Below are 23,277 nucleotides of genomic sequence, written 5' to 3'. Positions count from 1 at the left end.
ACCCAGCTACTCCTGTCTCTGTGGCTCTGCACCTCCCTCCCTCCCTCCATGGTTCTATGCCTCCCCTCTCATTCATACTCTACTCCTCCCCTCCCCACTTGTCCTCCCCCACTAGCCCTTATGAGCCACTGTCTGACACCCTCCTCCCATCACAGCACAACTCATCTTTGGACCTGGCCGCAGGTGTGGTGACAGACAGACTTTCTCTTCCTTATCTGGCTGTGAGCTGCACCTATGTTCAATTTTCACAGAACCATCCTGTGGGCAAAAGGCAAAACTGCAGCAACCTTTTGACTGGAGTATTTTTCTGTGAAAAATTTGAAATCTGTGGAGCTCATTAAATATGCATGTACATGTCTCTCAAGAATAGGTGCTGCAGCAATTGTTGAAGATATTGGCTCGGGGTCTGGGCCTCAAAGCTGAGGAGGTGATTGAAGAGACTTGATCCCCTGGGGAATATTATTTCCCCCTCAAGTGGTTCTTGTATCACCAGCCACTTGTCCACAATGGTTTTAATAACACAAAGATCATGTGGCAAATGCCAGCTTCCCTGCTGCCCATTGCCTTCTGGAATGAGCCATGTTATTTTGGTCCCTCTAAGGGGTACAAACTTCTATAGTGCCACTTGTAGATGCATCTTCTAGTCAGTGCAAAGAACAAATTTTTCAGGGGTCCTTCCATAAGACAGGGAAGAGGGTAAACAATGCATCCTTTCTGTGAGACAGGTCTATTGCACAAGGAGCCTGCAGCTTTGTATTTCCAAGGAACAGGCCATTGTCAGCAGGTACTTGTATAACATCTCTGCAGCATTGGCCACGTTTACGGAGCTGTTCCTTCCCAAACTGAATTTTCAGCCTTGGACAAAGAAGGGAAGCTAATCTCCCTTTAGGGACCCTTCGAAACTGTAGATGAAGGATTGGCACAGAATGAGCTCAGACTAGCTACAGGAATAAAAGGAAACAAGACAACGTTTTATAAATACATTAGAAGCATGTGGAAGACCAAGGAGAGGGTAGGCCCACTGGTCAGTGAACAGGGAGAAACAGTAACAGGAAACTTGGAAATGGCAGAGATGCTCAATGACTTCTTTGTTTCGGTCTTTACCAAAAAGTCTGTAGGAATGCCTAACATAGTGAATGCTAGTGGAAAGGAGGTAATTTTAGAAGGTAAAATAAAAAAAGAACAAGTTAAAAATCACCTAGAAAAGTTAGATGCCTGCAAGTCACCAGGGCCTGATGAATACAGGCAGTCCCCGGGTTACGTGCAAGATAGGGACTGTAGGTTTGTTCTTAAGTTGAATTTGTATGTAAGTCGGAACTGGCGTCCAGATTCAGCCGCTGTTGAAACTGACCAGCGGCTGACTAGAGGACGCCCGAGGCAGAGCTGCTCTGCCCTGGGCCTCCTGGAATCAGCCGCTGATCAATTTCAACAGCGGCTAAATCTGGACGCCTGGGTCAGAGCAGCTGGGGTGCTGCTGGGTAGGTCCCCGCAGCGTCGCACCTCGGCATTGCGGGGACCAACCCGGCAGCACCTCAGCTGCTCTACCCCAGGCATCCCCAAGTCAGCCGCTGCTGAAACTGACCGGCGGCTGACTACAGAGCTGCTCTGCCTCGGGCTTCTTGTAGTCAGCCGCTGGTCAGTTTCAGCAGCGGCTGACTTGGGGATGCCTGGGGCAGAGCAGCTGGGGTGCTGCCGGGTTGGTCCAGTAGCGCTGAGGAGCGGCGCTGCGGGACCAACCCGGCAGCGCCCCAGCTGCTCTGCCCCAGGCGTCGGTGAGAAAAGCCTGGTCTGCTGGGGGGGGGGGGGGGGCGCACTAGCTGCACACCCCTTCCCCCCCCCCCCCCAGCAGACCAGGGAGACGCAGAGCGGCTTTTCTCGCCGCGGAGGACGCGGGCGGTGGGATCGTGGCGCGTCTGGGCGGTCCTGCCGCCCGCGTCCTCCGGGGTGAGAAAAGCCCCGTTCGTGCGTAGGGATCCGACGTAAGTCGGATCCACATAACTCGGGGACTGCCTGTACTCAAGGAGCTGATAGAGGAGGTATCTGAGCCTCTAGCTATCATCTTTGGAAAATCATGGGAGACAGGAGAGAATCCAGAGGACTGGAAAAGTGCAAAGATAGTGCCTGTCTATAAAAAGGGAAACAAGAACAACCCAGGAAATTACAGACCAGTTAGTTTTATCTTCTGTGGCAGGGAAGATAATGGAGCAAATAATTAAGGAAATCATCTGTAAACACTTGGAAAGTGGCAAGGTGATAGGCAACAGCCAGCATGGATTTGTAAAGAACAAATCGTGTCAAACCAATCTGATAGCTTTCTTTAATAGGATAATGAGCCTTGTGGATAAGGGAGAAGCGGTGGATGTGGTATACCTAGACTTTAGTAAGGCGTTTGATACTGTCTTGCATGATATTCTTATCAATAAACTAGGTAAATACAATTTAGATGGGGCTGCTATAAGGTGGGTGCATAACTGGCTGGATAACTGTACTCAGAGAGTAGTTATTAATGGTTCACAATCCTGCTGGAAAGGCATAACAAGTGGGGTTTTGCAGGGGTCTGTTTTGGGACCGGCTCTTTTCAGTATCTTCAACTATTTAGATATTGGTATATAGAAAGTACACTTATTAAGTTTGCAGATGATACCAAGCTGGGAGGGATTACGACTAATCTGGAGGATAGGGTCATAATTCAAAATAACCTGGACAAATGGGAGAAATGGTCTGAGATAAATAGGATGACGTTTAATAAAGACAAATGCAAAGTGTTCCACTTAGGACGGAACAATCAGTTTCACACATACAGAATGGGAAGCGATGGTCTGGGAAGGAGTACAGCAGAAAGGGATCTAGGGGTTATAGTGGACCACAAGTTAAATATGAGTCAGCAGTGTGATGCTGTTGCAAAGAAAGCAAACATGATTCTGGGATGAATTAACAGGTGTGTTGTGAGTAAGACACGAGAAGTCATTCTTTAGCTCTACTCTGCGCTGGTTAGGCCTCAATTGGAGTATTGTGTCCAGTTCTGGGCACCGCATTTCAAGAAAGATGTGGAAAAATTGGAGAGGGCCCAGAGAAGAGCAACGAGAAAGATTAAAGGTCTAGAGAACATGACCTGTGAGGGAAGGCTGAAAGAATTGGGTTTGTTTAGTTTAGAAAAGAGAAGATTGAGGGGGGACATGATAGCCGTTTTCAGGTATCTAAAAGGGTGTCATAAGGAGGAGGGAGAAAACTTGTTCATCTTGGCCTCTGAGGGTAGAACAAGAAGCAATGGGCTTAAACTGCAGCAAGGGAGGTTTAGGTTGGACATTAGGAAAAAGTTCCTAACTGTCAGGCTGGTTAAACACTGGAATAAGTTGCCCAGGGAGGTTGTGGAATCTCCATTTCTGGAGATACTTAAAAGTAGGTTAGATAAATGTCTATCAGGGATGGGGTCTAGACAGTAGTTGGTCCTGCCATGAGGGCAGGGAACTGAACTCAATGACCTTTGGAGGTCCCTTCCAGTCCTAGTATTCTATGATTATCCTTATAAGGATAAGGGGAAGAAGATTGACTAGCCAGTGGACAGGTGAGAGAAGCCCCAAAAGGCACCAAGCCCTACTTCCGGGTCACCTCCATTGGTATTGGAGGTTCATCTCCCCTCCACGCCGGAGGTCTTCCCGGCCACGCAGGACATAAATGCCATATTAGTACCATCCCCGACACCAACAGGATCTCAGCATAGGGGTAACCGCCATTTGAACCCCCATTTCCTGGCATTGGCTGAGAGTGCTCTCCACAGTGTGCTCCTCTCAGATGCCAGAGAAGTCCCCATAGGTCTGCATGTAAGAGACTGGGGCATGACATGGCGCCAGAGTTGATGCACAGACCTGTGCAGACAAGTGTGCCCCGGTACCAAAGACGTCTAAGGGATAGTGATTTTATCTCCTCACTGCACTGACATTGGCACCAGTACTATTCAGCATGCTTTAGATGCTGACGCTAAGCCATTCCTGCTTCAGAAGCACGTTCTGCTTCTTCCGGTTTCTGTCCTGACACCGTGGATCTTCTCTCCAGTACCATTCCCCACACTTGAAGAATGGTTCTTTTGGGGTACCGTAGCTCCCACAGAAACATTCCTGGTCTCCGAGGTCTCCATGTGTGATGTAGTCCCAGCACCAGAAGAGTCGCTGCTCCCACTCTTCATCTTGGGTGTCGGCGAGCATCCGTTCCTGGTGTGTGGCTTCGGAGATGGCTTCCATCCTTCCAGTGCAGCAGTTGACAGAACCCTCAGTGCCATCCCAGGGCATGCTGTGGCTGTCATCTCAGTGGCAGGTGCAGTACTGCCCCATGGACTGAGTGGGGCTTCCCAGTAAAGCCTCAACTTACCTGCTCAGTTGCTGGAGCATTCCAGGCCCCCTTGGTGCTGCCAATGTGGGTGTCAAGGGGACATAGGAACATCAACTTCCCTCAACAGATGGCAGGGGCGAGTGACTATCACTCACCTTGTGAGGAAGGTCAACAGGCTCTTGAGTCCTTCTCTTTATCACTGGATGAGGGGATTGTGACTTCTCCCCCAGCAGTTCCCTGGGAGGACTCAAGAGCCCACCAGGACCTCCTGTGGAGGGTGGCTAATGGCTTGGGCTTCCAGGCTGAGGACTTGCAAGAGACCTCAGACTCATTTGGGGTTGTTGGGCAAGCAGGACCTGACAGAGTAGCCTTGCCCCTGCATGAGGTGGTTGCCAAGACTCTGGAAAACTTCTCCCTCCATCCTGCCTATAGCCAAGAGGGCTAAACAGAAGTACTTTGTCCCTGTGGGGGACCATGACCACCTATACACCCATCTGCTACCCAATTCCCTTGTAGTGGAATCAGTCAACTACAGGTAACACTAGGGTCAGTTGGCCCCTGCCCACAAGAATAAACACACTCTAAACGCTTGGACTTGTTTGGTAGAAAGATTTAATTTTCAGCCAGTTTTCAGTTAAGCATGGCAAACTATCAGGCTTTGCTCCCCAGGTATTCGGTGAATATCTGGCAGGCGCTGGCCAGATTTGAGACCTCCTTGCCCAAAGTCTCCTGCAAGGAGTATAAGACCCTGATTGAGGAGGGGTACTTTGTGGTGCTGGCACTGTTGCAGGCGGAATCTGATACCATGAATTCAGCAACTCTCTTGGCTTCTGTCCTCTCCATGAGGTGTCCGGCATGATTTCTTCTGTCGAGCCTGTCTCCGGAAGCACAGAATTCCATATAGGGCCTCCCCTTTGACATGGGGGCCCTGTTGGCAGAACAGATGGCCACTAAGTTTCATGGGCTAAAGTACTCCCGTATGAACGTGAAAACCCAAGGCCTGTGCATCCTGGGGTCTGAGAGAAAAAGGTTTAAGACCCAATATTCTCAAACAAAGGGCCAATATTCCCCCCAGGAGAAAGCCCATTGACGCCTGAGCCTCCCCTCCCCCCCAAATGGAGACAGGGCTGCCATCCTCTTTTTGACCAGCAGTCAACCAGCCAGGTGAAACCCCAGGGTAAATGTTCCTTTTGAGGGTGTGCCCAGGGTGAGCCCATATTGGGCTCCCAAGATCATGCCTACCTGTTTTCCTCTAGGCTCGGTCCCTTCCTCCTGGTATGGAGGGGCATTACATCAGACTGTTGAGTCCTAGCCACTGTCCAGCATGGTTATATACCCTCCAGCTCTCTTCTATACCACCCTGTCCCTCTTGAAGGACCTTTCTCACAAACATCTTCTTGAGTAGGAGCTGTCCCAGTTGCTCCAGGTGGGAGCAGTAGAGAGCTACCATCTGAGTTGGAGAAAAAGGTTTGATGACTCAAACAGCAGTGATTGAGTTTTTACTTTTTGATCCCCAAGGTGAAAGAAGGCCTGTGGTCTGTATTGGACTTGTGAGGCCTCAACAAATACTTGGTCCGTTTCAAGTTCTGTATGGGAATGATGGTGACCAGGGAGACCAATCTGGGGACTGGTATGCCGCGCTCAGTCTCAAGGATGAATACTTCCATATCATCATCTTCAAAGGTCACGTGCACTTCCTGGGATTCTTAGTGGGAAACAACCACTACCAATGTGCTGTCTTGCTCTTTGGCCTGTTTACAGCCCCCTGGGGTTTTCACCAAATGTGGTTGGTGGTTGCGGCATATCTGAGGCATCAGGGTGTACAGGTGTACCCTTACATGAACAATTAGTTTGTCAAGGGCCCATGGAGATGGAAGGTCCAGCACAACGTGTCTCTCCTCCTGGACACACATTGCCAGCTCAGCCTGCTGATAAGCGAGAAAGTCCCTCTTGGTACCCACTCAAAGGATAGAGTTCATAGGAGCAGTTCTGGACTTTATCACAGCTAACGCATCACTCCCTGTAGAGATGTGAGGTCCTGTCGGCCCTCATTCAGGAGCTTGCAGATGCCCCCATCATCACAGCATAAGTGTGCCTGCAGATCCTGAGGTATGAGGCCACTTGCACATGCATTGTGTCCCTGGCCAGGTTCAGAATGAGGCTCCTCCAACTGTGGCTGGCCTTGGTGTACGTACCAGTAAGACATTCCGGAAAGAGTGGAAATGGTCCTGCCCCGAGTTCTGTCAGCCTTGGCCTGGTGTGGACGATCTGGATCGGGTCATGTTGGGCATCCCATTCCATCCTAAACTGTGCTCGAGAGACCTGGTAGCCGATGCTTCGGACTGAGGTTCGGGTGCCCACATGGGGACCCTTCGTACTTGGGGCATGTGGTCCTCTCGAGAGATCGCTCCACATAAACATAAAAGCTCAGAGGAATCAGGAATGCATGCAAGATATTTCTCCCTCACCTCATGGGCAGGGTGATGCGAGTCCTCACAGACAGTACTGCTGTCATGTACTACATAAACAGACAAGGAGGGGCCTGCTCCCAAGAGCTCTGCAAGAAAGCTATGAGACTTTGGGAGTTTTGTGTCCTACTTGGCATTATGCCAGAAGCTCATCATCTCCCAGGGTTCGGAATGCAATTGCGGATCATCTCAACAGAGTTCTCCTCTTGCCATGAGTGGGCTTTCTATCCTGGGGCGACTGCCTCCCTCTTCCACGACTGGGGCTGTCCTCTAGTGGACCTCTTCACATGGAGAGACAATGCAAAATGCAGCCAGTTCAGGCTGGAGCAGGACTCCCTTCTGGATGTGTTCCTGTAGTGCTGGTCAGAGGGTGTCCTCTACGCCTTTCCGCCATTTCCCGAAATCAACAAAATCCCTTGGTAAACTATTGTAAAATTTTTTGAAAACATCAATGAAAAACGTTAGCTTTGCAGAATATAGAATTACTTTTTCAGATTTGGAGATGGAAAGACACATGTTTAGACTGAGTTTCAAGTTATTAAAATTATATATTGGTAGATTGGATTCTCAGGCCGTATATTATCATGCAAAGCTGTTGCTTAAGGAGACACAGAAGTGGTTTTATAGATTTTTCACGAGGCCTTAAATACCTTCTTTCCCAAAACTATTTTCAAAATTACTTGTTTCTTGGGCTCTGTTAAACTGTCATGAAGGTAAATATTGTCAGTCCCCGTAATACACGAGGTTCGAAGGGATGCCGGAAAGGATGAGACCACAACTGGGGGTTTTAAAAAGCACAAACTGATTTTATTTTGATGGTGCCAGACAATCATCAGAACAAAAATTAAACAGATTGCCAGACAACACAAAACAATTCCCTGAGGCTTTTCTAAATCACAATAATTCCCAATAACTGCCCAGGGGTTAGGAACAGTTGAATTGCCACTGGTATTGTTCATAGGGCTGATAATTTACACAACTTTATACAAAGAAACAGTAAAAACCCTAAACCACAACTATTTATAAACTAACTTAGTAACTTTTTAACCACTGTCACTTGACAAGCAATAAGGACAACTAAAAATCAATTAGGATAGGGATGATGGCGGGTGGGAGGGGGGGTTATACCAGTTCTGGAGACAGCAGGAACACAAGTACCGGTCACATGCTCATAAAGTGTCTCCACTCCGGTCGACCAACTCGGAGTACGCTCAGTAAGACTCGAGAGCGGGGGGTGCAAGGCGTCTGGATGATCAGGCCAGGCGTTCACTCGATACGAATCCCCAGTGAGAGAGAGGCTGCCTGCCTGTTTTATTGCCTGAGAACTTATCACCCCATAGGTTGGTTTTTGTGCAGTGGGTGGAGTAGCAGGCCTGAGCACAAGTCAGCCCATTAGCTGATCTTCCACTGCAATGGGTGGAGCGAGCAGGGGAAGATTATTAATTTACATGCCCTTATATGGAAAACACTCCACCTTAGAGGTATTATAGGCTATGGCTCCCTGCGACGGGCTGATGTTCTGTCTCGGACAAATATGAATCCTCACTTCTTGGTGCTCAGAATTTGGCTATTGGCTTTTCTAAAGCTCAATTATTTCTAGTCCCTCTCTGTGGGAATACATCTTCTCCAGATTTTAGTTTCCTGTGCCCCACAGAGACCGTTAAAACCTTCAATATTCTGTTTAGCATTGTGACAGGCATCTGCTATCATGATTCAGCAGAAATGTGCCTTTATGTGTAGGTATGGTCTTCGTAGATTATATGGAGATATATTTTTTTCAAGTCTCTAAAGATGCAATTAAATATTATCCTGGGCTGATGAAGGTTTTGATCAGAATGTGACACATTTGCTAGCCCTTGAAATTAAAAAGAAGAGTGTTTCAAGGGAATTGTGCTTTCCTTTTCCCTTCTGTTTTCTTGTCCCTTACAATTTTCATTGATGACCACTTCTCATCAAGGTGGAATGCTGGAGGTGGACTAAAACAAGAATAGGAAAATTATTTTTAAAAAGTTGTAACCAAGGAAATAGCCCTTACGTTATGTGTAAAGCTGTACATGATTCTATTCCTCCGTAGTTATCTCACATTGTCTTGATTTATGTGATCCCTCCCTTCAGTCCTTACCCTGTTTCATGCCAGGCTCAACATGTCAATTGCCTGCTTCTTTAAATATTTGTTTCTTCAGTACTATAATTTATGCATTAGGGTGATTCTGATTTAAATCTCTAGTCAGGAACATTCGATTTAATCATGGTTTTCTACTGGGGGGAAAAGTGCATTTTAGTTGGTTGTCATAAGCTTAACACATGTACTTCACAACTCAGGCAATGTCTACACTATGGGGTTTTTCTGAGATAAACTCCGCCACATCCAGGGAACACATCTCCTCTTTGGCTATATTTTTGTGGAAGAGGAAACGTGCGCTTTCAGAAGCCCCGTGTTCCTTCTCCCATGAGGAAGAAGGGCTCTTGCGAAAAAGGAGGCTTTTCCAAAATTTGGCCCGGTGTAGATGGGCCAAATTTCAGAAAAGGCTCTCCTGAAAAAAAATTGGGAAAAAGGTACACAAATTGCAGAGCTCAATTTGCGTAACTTTTTCCAATAGATCATTGTAGTGTAGACATAGCCTCAGAGGTGGATATAGGTTTCATTTTTAGAAGGTACGTATTATACATTTGTAAACTGATTTATTTTGAAAACTTCTCAGATTAGTTTTACTGCTATTTCAGAAAATGAATGATTGTTTGGTTATTTCTCAAATGTGTGGCAAAGTTCTGATTAACTTGCTTGATATTTTGTTTGTTTGTTTATTGACTCAGTCCTGGTGTAGCTGTTCAATCTTGCTTAATTCAGTGCTGTTAATAACTAGTATGCACTCCCTTTCGTTGTTTTTGAAGATAAAGAGAAAATTAAATCAGGAGCTTTAGTTTGTATGTTACAAAATGTATAGAGATTTAATTTATTTCAGATGGATGACATAAGGTTTTAAATCAATTACTGAAAGTTACTTAGATGGAAGAAATACTGTATTTTTCTCCTAACATTTGTGTGTTAATTACAGCCAGACACAACGCAGTCCCCATGTGTTTTACCGCCATGACTTAATCAATCAACTTCAGCACAATCATGCCCTAGTTACTTTGGTTGCAGAAAATCTTTCTGCATATATGGAAAGCATGAGACAATATGCTAAAGGTAAGTTATAGTTAATTCATTGTTTTCTAAATCAAGTATTTCATAATGCTATTTGGAAATTGGTGTTTAAAGCAAACGATTGCTAATATGGTGGGGAGGGGGATGTTATTTCAGTTTCATAGGTTGTCAGATGTTAAAGGCCTTGTGTAGACAAGCCAAAAAAATAATCAAATTTAAAATGTAACATTGCTTTTTGGAAATTTAAATATATTTTTAAAAAAGCATTTTGTAGTGGAACTTGGAAAGTGTAGTGTCATTTTTACCTTAGATTGAAGATACGAATAAGTAGGATTTAAAAGTGCAATAGTTATTTCAGTGAAAAATATTAAATTCTGTCCCATGGGTAGCTTTGTGTAAATCTCATAATTTATTATTACAGAGGAGGTTGTTAAAAACACTCATATTTAGGATGCATAACACTTTCCATATAACAGATTGTTAATTTTTTGAGACTCTCTAACATCTGTTATTCACAGCAAACATTTGAAATTTGGCAGGGAGAAAGCTCTGAGGCCAGAGAAGTGCCATTTATTAGTTACGTGAAATTATGTTAATATTGAGCAGCGTTACAAACTTGAAAAATCCTTTTCTGATGCTTTTGTCAATATTCAATAATAATAAATATAACATATATTCCATTCTCAGACCCACCCCCTGCAGATTATTCTGGACTATGAATCCCCAAATCAGGCAGACTAGTTGCTGCTATATAAGTGTAGTGGGGAGATGAAGAACAAAAGATGGGCCAGGTCATCTCAACACTGCCCTGTGTTCAACAAATGAAATTGGGGCACATTGTCCACCTTGCTAGCACCTCGTGGGGCAGGAATTCTCCCCACGAACAGAGGGTGAAATGGGTAAAGGTCTGAGCCAGGCTCCTGGCCTACTTAACACCTGGCCACAGTCATTCACTTGCAACCCAGGGTTTAATGGCCCGCGAGTTTAACATAGCTATGTCACTGTGATGGTAGACATCTGTACTATAGTGTTGAGCAGATTCAAACTTTCATGGTACATAATTGGGGCAGGACATGGTTATTATAACTGCACATCAGAAAATTGTTTTTTTCAAATATAGTATTTTTCATTTTTACACACTCTCTCTCTCTCAAGAAATTATATAAAAAAATATTAAAAGGTTATTCATGTTGCATAGACAGCCTTAATTTTTGAATTTTATAACTCTTCAGTGTCTGAAGCTCCCAAGGTCTTGAGAGAACCTTTATTTAAGAGATATGGAGACTACTGTTAATTTGTTGTTTCTTCATCTGGAGGTGCCTATTTTACGTGATAAACTTTATCATAAAGTTATAATTAAGGATATAAAGATATAATTAATAATATAAATAATTATATTATTAGAGAATTTAATGTAGAGATGGCACTTCCATTCTAACAGTTGATTTTCAGTTGTTTATAACTTTAGATAAAGTTACTGTATATGCTGACCTAACTCAGGCTTTGTTTTATGTAGAAAAGGGGGGAGGGCTATGTGTTAGTCTTTGCACAGAAACCTTTAATGTTATCTGAATATTTAGGTTGGGGGGAAAAGAGACTCCTTTTAAAAAAAACTGGATAATTGAAATTTAGGATAATATGCAATCCTGAATTAGGACAAGCTGTTGAAAATACATAGCATTCTCAGGATGGTCAGTGTCTGAGAGTTTCTTAGCTTCAAACTTCCAGTGAAGGAGTGTAGTGAAGATTCGCAGATGCAGATACCTGACAGACTATACTTGTTTAGAACAAAAATAGGGGATGGAAAAGAATACGATTAAATTAATTTCAGAGACAGTCATCTTTTCTATAAATACCTTAGCTTTCTTAAAATGAACATAGCTCAAAGATCTTTTCCTGGAATAATAACACTTTCTTTTACAGTTTGTTGGAACAAAGTTTCATAAAATTATATAATCTATTGGGCAACAAATATTGATGCAGACATGTAAATCTTGTATATATTTATCTCAGGATACACACGTTTTTATTACGGTAAAAGTTACAAATTAATGAAGCAGCTTGAAATTAGTGAGTCAGACCATTCTGAATAGTGATCCTGTCAGATTTTTTTAAAAGCCAAATTTACCTCTTTCTATAATTGGATGGGGAGACTTCTGAAGCCTTTCTCTTTGCTTGGAAAAGTTCCATGCAGCAAACTTCAATTACCGTTTTGTATTGAACTTCTGTTTGAATTCACCTTTCAACATTTATTTGTTTTGCATCCTTGATAATGTTAACAGTGATGCCTATAATTCAGGTTAACTAATACGTGCCCATGTAAGGGCCCTGCTCTTAGTTGCTTGCACCAAACTATAGCTATTTCCACTGATTGTTTTTCTTTTTAAGCCTAGTGTTCTCTTTGGGCTGAAAAGTTTTGGGAAGTTTCAGCAAAAACAGTCGAGCCATTTCTGAGAATGAAGTTGGGGAGAAATTATGTTTTTCTTCCTTAATTGATAATTTTTAGGGTCTTGGTTATTTGGTGCAGGAAATTGGAATTTGGTAAGGAGCTTGTCCCCGGGAATCAGAAAGTTGTGGGTTTTTTTTAATTTTCCCTGTGAAAATTCACCCACACTTGGTTAGGATGTAAACCTGTGAAAACCAGTGCCTGAGCAGGCTCAGTGGAGGTATATTAGATAAAGGGAGATGCTTTTCCAGGGCTGGCCCACAGCATTTCATTTCAAATGAAGCCCTCGTGTCCCCTTGCTTGGGGAATAAGAACAACCCAGGAAACTACAGACCGGTCAGTTTAACGTCTGTCCCAGGAAAGATAATGGAGCAGGTAATTAAGGAAATCATATGCAAACACTTGGAAGGTAATAAAGTGATAGGGAATAGCCAGCATGGGTTTGTGAAGAACAAGTCATGCCAAACTAATCTGATAGCTTTCTTTGATAGGATAATGAGCCTTGTGGATAAGGGAGAAGCGGTGGATGTCATATACCTAGACTTTAGTAAGGCATTTGATACGGTCTCGCATGATATTCTTATTGATAAACTAGGCAAATATAACTTAGATAGGGCCACGATAAGGTGGGTGCATAATTGGCTGGATAACCGTAGTCAGAGAGGAGTTGTTAAAGGTGCTAAATCCTGCTGGAAAGGGATAACAAGTGGAGTTCCGCAAGGGTCTGTTTTGGGACCCGTACTGTTCAATATCTTCATCAATGATGTAGATATTGGGATAGAGAGTACGCTTATTAAGTTTGCAGATGATACCAAACTGGGTGGAGTTGCAACTTCTTTGGAGCATAGGGACATAATTCAAAATGACCGTAGGAAGTTAGAGAAATGGTCAGAGGTAAACAGGATGAGGTTTAATAAAGAGAAATGCAAAGTGCTCCACTTAGGAAGGAACAATCAGTTCCATACATAAAAGATGGGAAGCGACTGTCTAGGAAGGAGCATGGCGGAAAGGGATCTAGGGGTCATAGTGGACCACAAGTTGAATATGAGTCAACAGTGTGATGCTGTTGCAAAAAAAGCAAACATGATTCTAGATTGTATCAACGGGTGTGTTGTAAGCAAAACTCGTGAAGTCATTCTGCCGCTCTACTCTGCACTAGTTAGGCCTCTGCTGGAGTACCGTGTCCAGTTCTGGGCACCACATTTCAAGAAAGATGTGGAGAAAAAGGGTACAGAGAAGAGCGACAAGAATGATTAAAGGTCTAGAGAACATGACCTGTGAAGCCAGGCTTCATGAACTGGGCTTGTTTAGTTTGGAAAAAAGAAGATTAAGGGGGGACATGATAGCAGTTTTCAAATATCTAAAAGGGTGTCACAAGGCGGAAGGAGAAAATTTGTTCCTCTTGGTTTCTGAGGACAGGACAAGGAGTAATGGGCTTAAAGTGCAGCAGGGGAGGTTTAGATTGGACATTAGGAAAAAATTCCTAACTGTCAGGGTGGTCAAATATTGGAATAAATTGCCAAGGGAGGTGGTGGAATCTCCCTCTCTGGAGATATTTAAGAACAGGTTAGATAGACATCTGTCAGGGATGGTGTAGACGGAGCTTGGTCCTGCCTTGAAGGCGGGGGGCTGGACTCGATGACCTCCCGAGGTCCCTTCCAGTCCTATTATTCTATGATTCTATGATTTATTCTAATTCTGCCTTCTTCCTGTTCTCCTCCTCTCATGGTACTGCTCTGCTACCAACCCCAATAAAGGAGAACTAACAACTTAAAATGCCTTGTTAAAAAATGTTAAGTAACACTTAACTTTCAAATATCTGAACAGCAAATGTAACACTTCTTGTCTTCGTAGTAAAAACTGGCATTTTTATCTGTTTGAATAATCAAAGTGGTGCTTTCCGTGCCTCCTTGGTTGCAAAGATTTGAACTGCTTCCTGAAGGTCCACAGTCTGGGCCAGCTCATGCTCTATTGAGATGGTTGCAAGGCTAACCAGCCTCTCCTGTGTCACTGTGGAGAGTAGATGTGTTTTTATTAATTTCAGCTTGGAGAAAGCTGTGTTCTCCACTAGCAGCTGTTACAGGAAGTGTTAGAAGTATACGCAGAGCAACAAAATCATTTGGAAAGAGGGTGGTCATCTTATTTGTGCACATATATTCCAGAATAGCCTTTGAAGTTGATCCTGCTGAAATGTATCTTGAAAGGGCTTTTCAGTTCATCACCTAAATTACTTGCATCAATATTGCACGTCATCATGTGTCGACATAGTCTCTAGTGCCCTGCATTGCTGGTGTAGATGGTCTTCAGGTATAGTGAGGAGTTTTGGAATATCATACAACATCTCAAATATACTGCTGTGTTCCTTGAGCTGCATGAAACGTTCTTCAAGTGACTGTATTTCACAATCTAGCACCTGGTTAAAGAATTCAACTTTGAATTGTTGTTTGGGGGTTCTTATGGGATTATCCCATGCTTCGTAATCAAAATGTCGTCATCTTCGGTGACTCTTGTATTCTTGAATGGCTGGGAATTTAGCTTCAGTGTGATGTTCCTCTGCCAACTTCTGTGTACTCTACAGAACGTTTTGAAATCCCTCATCTGACCGGTAAGACTGTAGTATGACTTTGCTTTGTCCAGTTCCATTGCTCCAGATATATCAAGGTCAACACCTTGGAGTCTCTTGCTTACAACATTTATTTCAAACAGTCTGTCACGCCACAACACTAAGCCACACAGAAATTTGAATGTGTCTGGTAATTCCATTTCCCTTTGCCACCGTTCTCCCACGATCAGTTCCTGTCATAGCATTTTCCTCCATAATGGCAACTGTGGCATTATCTATCTTACCAATTTGGTGTTTGATAGGCTTTTTCGCCTCCACTCGACTTTCCCATCGTGTGGCACTCAGTGGTTTCAGTGTCAGAGAGGATGTTCCCAGATTTTGCTTCAAAATTTGCCGTCGATGAGTTGATGCAGAGAAAAATACAAGATGCTTTGAATTACATAAAAAAATTTCAGCAGCCTCACTAGAAGGTGATATTGCACCACTGACCATCAAGTTAAATGAATGAGAACTGCATGGGACAAAAAAGCTCGAGGGTTTAACTCTCGGATCTGTCTGCACTCCTGTTCTTTCCTCTCATGTTGGCACCATCATCATAGCCCTGACCTCTCATGTCAGCTATCGCAATTCCTGTATCTTCCAGCTTTTTAAGAAGCATATTTGTCATACCAGCTCCTGTAGTATCATCAATGTCAATAAATTCTAGAAAATGCTCTCTGACAATCACCATTGCAGGGGCATTTTCACTAGGTTCTCTTGTTACAAAACATACCATTAAAGTCAATTGTGCCATATGGCTGATGTCAGGTGTGCAGGCCAGAATAACAGAGTAATATCTTGCTGACTCCAGATCTGCCACAATCTTCTGTTTGACTTTTGTTGCCACTACCTCTATGATCTCACTTTGAATTGTTTTTCCAAGTTAGTGTTGTGTGTACATTTCTTGGGTGGTGACTCTTCTTAGATGCTCCTGGACTACAGCATCGAACTCAGCCATCAGCTCCACAATTTTAAGCAAGTTTCCATTGTTTGGCACATACAGCTGATCTGAAATGCCACACGGTGCTAGGTTTTGGGTTGCAAGCATTCTCACAATGGCAATGAGCCTTTTCAGAACATTTTGCCAGTAAAGAGACTCTGATGCAATCTTCTCTTGATGCTGATCATCTATGATGGCTTTTAAATTTAGTCTCATCTCAAGCTCTTTCTACCTGTGGAATGCTCTCTGGTGATTTGCTGCCTTCTCATGGCATGCCAGATTTCTAACCAGATTTTTCCAGTCCTTTGTTCCTGTAGAACCCAATGTGGCTGGAACATTAGACTGGAAAGAGTTTGCAACAAAAAAAATATTCAGCATTCTGGGTTTTTGAGTACATAAGCCATGGCCTCTGCACTTTGTCACCATTGGGGATTTCATGCCAGTAATGTGTTGGATGGAAACTTCTATTTTCATTGTCTTTGGGGAACATGAAGTTTTTCACTTGCTGTGGCCTATGCAGTACAAGGAAGTCCCTCAGGCTACTGCTCAAGTGGGTCCACAGTCTTGGATCATCTAGACTTAAGGAACTAAACTCAGCAGCAGCTGTTTCTTGCGCCTCCACCACACTCTTCTTTGATCTTCACTTTTCTTCAGGAATGTGCATGGTTACATCCATTTTGAGATGGAGATATGGATGCTGCAGTAGCTGCCAGGTCACCTGCACTCTGACTAACTGGAGGATTAGGCGGCATCTCACACTCACATCCTCACTGGGGCCAGAAGGCTCACCATGAACATTTGTGTGTATCTCAGGAGAGCTCCTTCCTGCTTAGATAGAAAAACTTCCTTTGCTTGCTTTCTTTTTCTGAATGGTGTGCATTTTCTTCTTTCATTCATGACTGCTGTTCTGTGCCAGCTATAGTAACTCTCAACACTCAATTGAACGGGACAAATAAGCAGGCTGGTAGCTGGGCCTGAGTGTCAGCATCTTAAGGGCCTAACTGGCTCCTACTACCTCAGTTGACTGCCTGTTCTCCTCAAGTGGGTTCAGGGAAGCAGCAGGAATCAGAAAGCTCCCTAAGAAGCAGGTGTTCATCAGTCCAGGTTTCTGGGGGTGCTGGAGAGGTATATAAGAGGCGGCTCCTCCTCTTCTCCCTGCAGCTCCTGCTGTTTTCTGTTATTCCCTCTCACCTTTTCTCCTGCCTCCCTGTTATGTCTCTTGTGCCCTCCTTCCTCCAGCACAGCACTCCACCATCTCTGTGCATCTAGAGCAGAGAGAATACATATGCATCAGCAGCAGACATAATTTTCTACACTCTGGGTCCTAGTTGCGCCCCCTCACAGTTTGGCACCTGAGGTGGCCTTGCACCTTATGGTAAGGCCAGCCCTGCTCTCTCCTGTTTTTTCAATGTTCCCCTCCTAGCATCCAGGCAGCATAGAAGAGACAACAACCTGGTCAGGTTAGGGACAGGGACAGACTGGGTTAAACAGGAGGATGGGTGGGTGGAAGGAGAACAGGGATATACTTTCGGCTAGGCTAAGAAGAAGAATGGGGCTGTGGCCGAAAGATCTCTAAGCACTGAAAGAATACTTCATTCCAGTAGCTGGGATTGAATCTGGGATTTCAGTCTCTGCATTCCTCTGTTGCTTGTCAAATAGGAGTGAATTTTACTTGGGAAGTGGTCAGATAGGGTACATGTTTTCTTTGGTAAAAATAATGAGAGAAGCAGATAAAAAATTAAGGGTGTTATTTTTTTTGTTGAAATGGATATTAATGTTAGGGAAATGGGTCAAATTGGAGGAAAAAAGTGGCGGTGTGTTCATTCACAGCATCAAAAATAGTTGCTATTTATAGTGAACTGTGCAGGTCTTCATAATGCGATTAGCCCGCTTTCTTTAGTGCTTTGATCGGCAAATAAAACTGCTTCTCATCATTGTGTTTGTGGAGAAAACATTAATCAAGTATCTTTCAATATTAAGGTGTTTTCCTGTGTCTGCAGACAGCCCAAAAAATAGTGAGATATGAATAGAACCACTCAGAGATGGTAGTCTGTGTCAGTGTTGTTTATCTCACCCAGAACTCACCCAATGAGCCCCCTACCCCTCATACCAGATGATCCTCACAACCTCCCTAAGCCCTCTGAAACCAAGTCCTCCCTTTCTCGCCTTAGCATCACTCCCTGCATCAAGAGCATCCCAAACCTGGACACCCTATAAGGCCAAGCCCTATTTCCCCAGCACGTATACCATCTCTGCTGAACCTTAATCTTGATCTGGATTACACTTCATAATGCCATTCTTCCTGCACCCAGAACTCCCCAATTTAGTCCTCAAGGATCGAGATTCCCCCTCCTCCCTCCCGAGCTGCCTGCACCCAAATTATGCCACACAAAACACTGGTACTCTTGAGAGAGTTCTGTGCTTAACAAAATACAATTTTAAAATTGTGCCGCGTTCTTGCATTATTTTATTTGTCAGAATAACATTAACAATATAAAATACAGGACTATGTAGCACTTTAAAGACTAACAAGATGGTTTATTAGATGATGCGCTTTCGTGGGCCAGACCCACTTCCTCAGATGTGAGGAAGTGGGTCTGGCCCACGAAAGCGCATCATCTAATAAACCATCTTGTTAGTCTTTAAAGTGCTACATAGTCCTGTATTTTGTTTTAGCTACACCAGACTAACACGGCTACATTTCTGTCACTATTCTATTAACAATATAGTCATACCATTTTTGATTATTTTTGGTTAATTTTTTTTGAAAATAATTGAAACTGATTATATTGTATTATCTTGACAAATAAAATATACAAAATTTTAAAATATTGTGAAGAGAACTTCAACTTTTTTTTGCTGCAAAATTTTAAATTCTTGGTGCAGAATTTTCTCAAGATCAGTAAATAATTATTTTAACACATTTACTATGCAAATACGTATGACTTAAGTCCTGTGGTCAGACTTTGAAATTTTAAAAAATATATGTACTCACGGATGCATACTATCTATGACTCACTGTCTTTTGAATCATCAGTACAGGCAGTCCCCGACTTATGCGGATCCGACTTATGTCGGATCCGCACTTACAAACGGGGCTTTTCTCACCCCGGAGCTCACGGGCGGCAGGTCGCCGCCCGTGTCCTCTGGGGCGAGAGAACTTCTCCCAGTCTCCCTGGTCTGCTGGGGGGTCCAGCAAAGCTGCAGAACCCCCCCAGCAGACAAGGGACACCCGAGCAAAGCCGCCGCCTGGGCGGCTTTGCTCATTTGCCCGGGAGCAAAGCCGCCCAGGCAGCGGGACCCCCGCAGCCTAGGCAGCTTTGCTCCTGTCCCCTTGGTCTGCTGTGGGGGTCCCGCTGCCTGGGCGGCTTTGCTCGTTCGCCCCGGAGCAAAGCCGCCCAGGCAGCGTGACTCCCGCCACCTGGGTGGCTTTGCTCCTGTCCCCCTGGTCTGCTGGGGGGGTCCAGCGGCTTTGCTGGACCCCCCCCCCCCCCCCAGCAGAGCAGGGAGACGGAGAGCAAAGCCTTGGAGCACGCCCGCAGCGGGACAGCCCGTGCGCGCTTGGGCTGTCCCGCTGCAGGCGTGCTCTGCGGCTTTGCTCCTGTCCCCCTGGTCTGCTGATGGGGGGGGGTGGTGGTGCAGCTAGTGCGCCCCCCCCTCCAGCAGACCAGGCTTTTCTTGCCTACCCCTGGGGTAGAGCAGTTGGGGGCTGCCGGGTTGGTCCTGCAGCGCCGCTCCGGACCAACCTGGCAGCATCCCAGCTGCTCTGCCCCAGGCGTCCTGATTCAGCCGCTGCTGGTCAGTTTCAGCAGCGGCTGAATCAGGATGCCTGGGGCAGAGCAGCTGGGGTGCTGCTCGGTTGCTCCAGTAGCGCCGAGGAGCCGCGCTACTGGAGCAACCCAGCAGCACCCAAGCTGCTCTGCCCCAGGTGTCCCCAAGTCAGCCGCTGCTGAAACTAACCAGCGGCTGACTACAGGAAGCCCGAGGCAGAGTTGCTCTGCCCCAGGCTTCCTGGAATCAGCCGCTGATCAGTTTCAGCAGCAGCTGACTTGGGGACGCCTGGGTTTCTTAAGTTGAATCTGTATGTAAGTCAGATCTGGAATCCAGATTCAGCCGCGGTTGAAACTGATCAGTTTCAGCAGCGGCTGACACCAGTTCCAACTTACATACAGGGTCAACTTAAGAACAAACCTACAGTCCCTATCTTGTACGTAACCCGGGGACTGCCTGTATTTTCCAGCACTACTTCTGATACCTCAACCGCTGACTAGGGATGTGAACCACTAGTCGACTATCCAATAAGCATTTGCTTATTGAATAGTCTACAGGCTAGTTGACTGCTTGCTCTCTGCGCATACAAATTCAACTTAAGAACAAACCTACAGTCCCTATCTTGTACGTAACCCGGGGACTGCCTGTACATAGCAAATTGCCCTCTATCTGAGTATATATGGCCTGGAGGCCTTGGTCAATGCACAGTTCCCTCTATCAGGGTATATATGGCCTGGAGACCAAGTCCAAAGCCTCCCAAACTACTAGGGAGCAGGCCTGTTGTGGGGTGGGGAGGTAGGGGATCCGGGACCCCCTTCTTGCTCCACTGCGTCCCAGTGCAGGACCCTGTTGGCAGGGGAGGATTCTGCTGTCTGCTTGGTGGGGATTCCTACTGAAACATGCCGAGCCCCTCCACCCTGGGCTGTTCCCAGTGCGCTGCTCAACTCTCGGGGCGTTGCTCGGCGGGTTCGACCCTCCTGAATGGCCTCCCTGGCCGGGGCTGCTACTGCTAAGGTGGCTGCTCTGGAGCTCGGTCCTGAGCTTCTTCCCCATTGGTGGTCAGCCCCGAGTGGCTCCCGAGACATTTATCCCCTGCCTTTCTTGTGAGCATGCCCAGCAGGGCTGTGGTCCTTTCAGCCAGCTGGGCCAGGGCTACTCCCTGCCCCTCAGTGCAGCGTAGACACACCCCGTCACATAGCCATATTGAATTTACTGCCTACTTTCCTGGTTTTCTTTTTATTTGATACACATGCCTGTGATATTTTTATTTATTTTATTTTTGTTTTAGGGCCCATTGCTACTGGTGGTTATGGTGCTGGTTGTTTTTTTAAGAGCTTATTTGCCAGATATCTCATTTTTATTCTCTTGATTTGAGTATGTGAGTAAGCTGGTTTTGCTTTGAAATCAGTTGTTTATATATAAAATTTTCATGTTCCTTTGTATTTTCTTGTGTTTTTGTGCCTGATGTTTACCTGGTTTAGGACCTTAAGTATTAATCTGCAATAGTTCAGGTATGTGAGTTTTTTACTCCACAATAGTGTGGTTTATATTCCAGACATTTTCCAGGTTTTCCAGGTTATTTTAAAATCATCCAAGTGTAAAGTTTAGCCTCAGAACCTATTCTTGGTTGGCTGGAAAAATTAACTTTCTGTCTGAGTTGGACTGTTTTACAGTATCTAAAATGTTCTGGCACAGAAGGCAGGCTGGAGTAGAGAAATCAAGAAAAGGGAAGAGGAGAGAAATCAAGGGAGAATGAAACAAATGAAAACAAGTGAAACTCAAAAGAAAATGTATACAAGAGATTATTCCTTTTGTCTGTGAGAAGAGCTTTCTTAGGAATAGCCAGTAAGGCAAGGGGAAGTGTGGGAGCAATAGTGAACATCCTCAGTAATATTACTGAGCCCAAGGTAGGAAAACTGATAGTTGCATTTTAGGCACAGAAGAGTGTAGAATTTTATTCAGCATTTGCTTCCTAAATGAAATATTTCACATACCTATTTCTAGTGACAAGTTTACTAATCTCTAAAAATCATGCTTTTGTATAAATTGTTTTAAAATCTGATGCTGTGACACACATCACCTGGGATTCCTATAAAAACAATGAACAGTCCTCTGACACTTTAGAGTCTAACAAATATATTACGAGCTTTCATGGGTAAAACCCATTTCATCAGAGTACAAAAGAGTCTCATGAAGTGAGTTTTACCCACGAGTACTCATCTGATGGTGGGTTTTACCCTCACAAGCTCATGATATAATATATTTGTTAGTCTCTCAGGTGCAACAGGACTATTCATTGTTTTTAAAGTTACAGACTAACATAGCTACTTCTCAGGCACTACTATAATTGACTGAAATTTAAAAAATAGCTTTTTCTTATTTAGTTTATTTTGTGTATATGATTGTGTATATTCAGTTGCACCTGTTTGCTGGTTTGTGAAAGACCTATGTAAGGTAGTGAGAGAGATCTTTTTTAAAACAATGGAATAGGGTATAGTACCTGAAATTCTTAACTAAACTGAGTAGTGTTTAAGTTGATGCACCCTTTTCAAACATTCATTGATGACTGTATTTATTAGACCGTTCCTTTCTCCCTGTTCCTAAACTATTGCAGTATGCATTGATTATTGGATCTATAAAGTTGTTTTTTTCCCCCCTAGAAGCAATAGGAAATGGTTTAGTTTATACGTCCCTTCATTATCTCATTCTCTACATATTAACCAATCAGCCAGTCTGCACAGATCCAGATGCTGGCAGTCTCTCCTATACCTGCTAGATGGTGCTGCAGTCATGCACTTACCCATTCTCTGGATTTTCAGTTTTTGATTATCTGATCTGGCTTCTGTCCTAGTTAGGTTGAATAAATGAGGTTCTGCTGTATGTGAATTGCATTGAGAGACTGGATATTATGACATCTTCCACAGTCTTGTCAAAAGTAATCCATGTTTTTCAGCTTCGGTCCAGTTCTTTCCCTGGATTATGCTAAAACTGTCATGCATTTGTGGCTTACACATGTTTAAAAGTAACTTTTAGCTGCTCTCTTGAATGACCAGAGTCCCATTATAGTAAGCACTGTACAGAGGCATAAAAGAAAAGATGGTCTTTTTCTCAAAGAGCACTATTCTGTCATTTAATTTTATGATGGCTATATGTGCCCACAAACACGCACTTATCACTTGGAGAGCTAGGGGGTGCTTACCAAATCATCTTTAAATAAAAATACTTCAGTTTTATTTTTTGTCAAATCTTCTACACTACCATGAGCCAAAACATTATGGTGGAGAATAAATTGCAAGTAAAAAGGACTAGAAACAAGTGATACAAAAAAGTTAATATCTATTGATCTTTGGGTCTTAGACTATCTATCTGAAGTTTATACAGTACCTAAAAAGATAGTCTATTAATTCCTGACTGGAGCATCTAGATTCTAGCACAATAGTTAATAGCAACAATGCTATTGCAATAGTCAGCAGGGTCCAACAGCAAATGTGGGCCTGTTTGTATTTAGTGACTACAGAAGAGACGGTTATTGCCATAAAGTTCTTAGTCTATATATGGACAAAATATATAAAGGTT

General features: G+C 44.2%; 1 protein-coding gene across 4 annotated transcripts in view; it reads left to right on the top strand.

Annotated features, from left to right (window-relative positions):
* Positions 1–23,277, top strand: part of USP9X (ubiquitin specific peptidase 9 X-linked) — a 282,963-nt gene that overhangs the window by 119,496 nt on the left and 140,190 nt on the right. For all 4 annotated transcript variants that reach the window (XM_075913065.1, XM_014578958.3, XM_025190080.2 and 1 more), the window contains one exon: positions 9,851–9,984. In XM_075913065.1, the coding sequence (XP_075769180.1) occupies positions 9,851–9,984 (134 nt within the window). The remainder of the gene's footprint in view (positions 1–9,850; positions 9,985–23,277) is intronic.

The sequence above is a fragment of the Pelodiscus sinensis genome, chromosome 1, assembly GCF_049634645.1.
Source record: "Pelodiscus sinensis isolate JC-2024 chromosome 1, ASM4963464v1, whole genome shotgun sequence".
Lineage (NCBI taxonomy): Eukaryota > Metazoa > Chordata > Testudines > Trionychidae > Pelodiscus > Pelodiscus sinensis.
Note: the sequence above shows the minus strand (reverse complement) of the source record. Positions and strands in the feature narration are given on the sequence as shown.